The 4,513-nt window shown below is 38.7% G+C and overlaps 1 protein-coding gene across 1 annotated transcript in view; it reads right to left on the bottom strand.

Annotated features, from left to right (window-relative positions):
• Positions 1 to 4,513, bottom strand: part of LOC102210360 (collagen alpha-1(XXVIII) chain-like) — a 46,425-nt gene that overhangs the window by 20,595 nt on the left and 21,317 nt on the right. The window contains exons 15-22 of the mRNA XM_005744284.1: positions 3,689 to 3,757; positions 3,014 to 3,082; positions 2,827 to 2,898; positions 1,978 to 2,046; positions 1,819 to 1,890; positions 1,641 to 1,709; positions 1,083 to 1,151; positions 334 to 402 (exon numbers count right to left, since the gene is read on the bottom strand). Of these exons, the coding sequence (XP_005744341.1) occupies positions 334 to 402; positions 1,083 to 1,151; positions 1,641 to 1,709; positions 1,819 to 1,890; positions 1,978 to 2,046; positions 2,827 to 2,898; positions 3,014 to 3,082; positions 3,689 to 3,757 (558 nt within the window). The remainder of the gene's footprint in view (positions 1 to 333; positions 403 to 1,082; positions 1,152 to 1,640; positions 1,710 to 1,818; positions 1,891 to 1,977; positions 2,047 to 2,826; positions 2,899 to 3,013; positions 3,083 to 3,688; positions 3,758 to 4,513) is intronic.

Raw genomic sequence — 4,513 nt, forward strand, 5'->3', positions numbered from 1 at the left:
ACCCTCAATGAGAAAGTAAAATATAGTAAGTGATTTTTTTTCTTATTTTTTTAAGGCACCACCTTTATTCTTACTGCCCTTAATGAAAGTCATGTTAATTTCATCTCCCTCTGGTTTAAGTTAAAGGAAACATACTCAGGATATGTGTAAGGGCCACCTACTGTAAAGTTGGGTTATAAATGTCTCACTGATTGATAGAGGGTTGGAACTGAGCGGCAGTACAAGAGAGGCAAATGCTAGATGGATGGAGGACTAGACATAGTATGCAGATGAAAGGTATGGCTGTACAGATTTATGAGGAGACATATGTCATTGTCTAAATCAGCTCCTCACCATGGGGCCAGGATAGCCGTCTCCTTTGGGACCAAATGGGCCTGGAGGGCCTCGATCTCCTCGGTCACCCTACAGGAGGCAGATACATAGGAATCAATAATTCATTCATACAAAGGATACAAAGAGATTTACAGACTTGCAAAACAAACTAAAGTGGAATATGCACATAAATGGACACATATGCTCCTTTGCTTGGTCCCTTATATTAACCCTCTCAAGGCAGGCGTTGCAGATTTGCAACAAGTAAAAGCTAACAACCTGATTACCCCACATACATATTTTATGAGGTTTTTTTTTTTACTTAGAAGTACCACTGCAGGTATTCTTTTGTGCATTAGCAACAAAAACTTAATTTGAGCCTGAGAGGGTTAAGTATTGAGCAAAACATAAAAACAGGTTGTAGCATTTTATTAGCTGAGATTTTCAGCAAATGTTAGCGTATGGAAAGCATGACAGGATGTACAGCTGTGCTTCCCATCCTAATTTTTGACATATTCTCTGTTCTTTCTAGATGGACTGTAAATGGCCTTGATGATGAAAGCACAAACACGTGTTTCCTGATCTGCCCCTCATTACTTGTTTGATTATTGATTCTTTTCCAGATTTGGACGCACTCAGCACATGTTTAAATGTGTTTGTTCGAAAATCTGACTCATGCTTGTTTCTACAGGCAGGCACCCAATAGAAATGCAATACATATTTATCTGTGTATTTCTTTTTCAACCAGAGAATAATAATATCAGTTTTACCTTAGGACCAGGAAGTCCATAGCCAGTCTCCCCAACTGGACCAGGAGGGCCATTTGGACCAGGATCACCCTACAACACATTTTTAGTAACAAAGCTGCCCCTTAGTACAAAAGGTTGTACATAGATGTGCAACATGGATGTTGTACATCTAAAATAAAAAGGTTAACTTTAATAGACACTGTATATACAATATAAAATGTAGAACATTGTGCAACTGTGCTGTTGCTACTTAGAAGCAAATTAAAGACTTCTACCACTGATAATATTGTTTAATAATGGGTTAATGCTACGAACAAAACATACTAATTCAATTCAATTCAGTTTTATTTATATAGTGCCAAATCACAGCAGAGATTCTACAATAATGTAGTATGTATGTAGTACAATAACAATAATGGCAACAACAAGTTTACGTGCATCAGGAGAATCAATGTTTCTTTCTACAAAGAGTCTTGGAACAACCTAAAATAATTACCACATATTTTGTGAAAATGTGAAGAAAACATGACGAATCTCCGCAGTCTTACACTGATGGCTCAGTAAAACTGAATCTTATACCTTGGGTCCAGTGATGAAGCGTCCTGGAGGACCAGGCAAACCCAGCCTGCCTTGCGCTCCTGGTTCTCCCTGACAAAGTTTATTGTATGAAAACTGGTTAAGACCAAAAACGTACAGAGGATATTTTCTCATTATCTCTTTCCAGGTAAATGTTAATGATGGCCTAATGATTGCTCACCTTTGGTCCTGAGGGTCCAGCAATGCCTGGCGGCCCAGTCAAGCCTCTGATTCCTCTTTGGCCTTGGTCACCCTTGAAGGTCACATCAGGAATATACTCACTGGTCTGACTTACTTACTGACTTGCAGTAAAATGAAATATGGAATATTACTTTTTTACCTTTTCACCTTGGATACCAATTCCAGGAGCGCCATCTGGCCCTCTTAGGCCAATAGCTCCGGGCTCGCCCTAAAGACACACATGCATCCAAGTATTTGGCCCCATCCTGTTTTTGTTTTTTTTAATGTTTTGCCTATTTGTCATACTTACATGTTTTACATCATCAAACAAAATGTAATAATCGATATTGCTAACCTGGTTGTAACACCCTTGTTAGTAAGAACTGCAATTCAGCAACTGGCAGTTGCTGAATTGCAGTTCTTCAGAGTCTTTCATATCAATGCAGAAGAATCTTGGCTCACTCTTTGCACAAACTTTTTAATTGGAGACTTTTCAAAAACCCAAAACCTTCATTTGGTTGTTTTTGAGTGATTCAGAGTAAGCCAAGTGGGCTTGAGCTTCAGGATATGAACTGATGGCTGGACATTCTCTTCAGGATTTTCTCACAGATAGCAGAATTCATGGTTTCATCAATTAAGGCAAGTTGTCCAGCTCCTAAAACAGCAAATCCCCAGACAATCATACCACCATTGTTCATAATGGAGCTCAATGTGGTTTGATTGAGTCCTAAAGCCTTAGAAATGGATATATAATCCTTCCCAAACTGATAGATGTCAACTATCTTTAGAAAATTTCTATATATCATGGGATGCTGCATTGGTTCTTGAGACCTTTTAGCCTACTTCACTTGATCAGACAGGTTTTACTTAAGGGATTTTTTGATACAACAGAAAATTTAATTACCATGTACAGCGAGATAGATTTGGATAGCTTTTTCCCTTAATAAATAAAATGATCATTTAAAAACTGCATTTTGCGTTTGCTCAGGTTAAAACATCTTCAAACTACCTTCTGTCCAGGGGCTCCATCCTCCCCTGGAAGCCCAGGCAAACCTGGCATTCCTGATGATCCTGGTTCACCCTGAGGACAGATTGGTGGCTCTGTATGAGTTTATGGAGGGAATGTTTAATACTTTAAATAATGTATACTGATAACTGCTGCTGATGTGGGTTTTTACCAAATGGTTTCAACTCACCTTAGCTCCAGGGTCTCCAGCCCCTCTCTCCCCTGGAGCACCAATTTCACCTGGAAACCCTTGGTCTCCCTGTGTTAGGCAATAACATCTTCACATCTTGTCGTAATTACTAAAACACTTACACCAGTATTGTTAATATTTGCTAAGCGGACTATTACCAGAGAGCCACGTATTTTTTAAGAAAATATACTTGCTGGCATTATTTTGTACAGGCCTGGTCACACCAGCGTTTATGCTGAGACACCAGGAAGACTTGCAATGAAAGTTTACATAACAGCTTAAAATACAGGACGGACTGAGTACCTGGTCAGTTTAGCATTCAATTTACTTTGATTTAACATCCTCACCCAGTTGTACACTTGATAATCTATTTGGATATACAGTATCGCTCCAATTGTAGGTTAACCTTTAATTTCTGTCTTCAGTGCTGAGAGCAGAACACGTACAATAGAGATAAATGTGACTAAAAGCATCAGCCTTGCTTGCTTGGCTATCAAATCATTAATCAGCTTGCCAGATCCTGCAGTTTAAGTCATCATTGCTAAGCATTATACCACTTAACTATGTGACGTTTCAGGGTCATATGATCCAGTTCCAACTATAAACTCTGTGGCCTCCACATAGAAATCCTGACCCCTTGTTATTACCACTAAGATTTTGAGCATATGTACAAACCTTGGGCCCAGGCATGCCTTCTCCTGGTGGACCTCTGCTTCCCGGTGGCCCCCTTGGACCCTCTATGCCCTGCAGGTATGAATAAATGCAGTAATTAAAAGAAGCCTGAATGGAATCTGTAAACAGGGAGTGTTTTTGCTGAAGGCAGAGTAATTAGAATTTTTTCTTGGACATCAGAAGGAGGCAAACTTTTCTTCTAACACAAAATTTAAATGATTTCATTGGTTCAGTGCAATATATGTTTCTGGTTTAAACACATATTAAAATTAAAAACAGTTTAGCATGAAAAGTTTTTCTTCTTCCAGTAGGCTGGTTTATTATTTTCTATAATCAGGTGATTAATGGAGACTTTTTCAGTCCTATTATGAAGCCTTTTCTTTAAATAAATTCAGCTGTACAGAAAGCCCAGTGTGAGAGCACACCTGGCTCCCTCTCTTCCACAAGTGAGTGAATGGTGAACTAGAACCAGACCTGTTCTGATAGCAATTAGCTGATGTTTTGATGACAGTGAAAAACTCTTTGGCTAAGCTGTCAGCAGCCAACAGTCTCCACTAGCTCTTGTTATTGTGTCAGAGCATGAATTTGTATGCACTTCTGCATCATGTTGGTTAAATTATGATTGTTGATCAAAAGCTTGTATTAATAAAGCAACACCTGATCTCATGTAATCATAATTTCTGTCATTTGTTATCAAAGAATAGGGAAAAAGTAGCTCAAAGCAGATGCTTCTTTATTTATTTATTAGTAGGTCTGCAAAACACAAATACAGGGAGTGCAGAATTATTAGGTAAATGAGTATTTTGTCCACATCATCCTCTTCATGCA

Source organism: Pundamilia nyererei, unplaced genomic scaffold, assembly GCF_000239375.1.
Source record: "Pundamilia nyererei isolate P.nyererei 1_Seehausen unplaced genomic scaffold, PunNye1.0 scaffold00141, whole genome shotgun sequence".
Taxonomy (NCBI): domain Eukaryota; kingdom Metazoa; phylum Chordata; class Actinopteri; order Cichliformes; family Cichlidae; genus Pundamilia; species Pundamilia nyererei.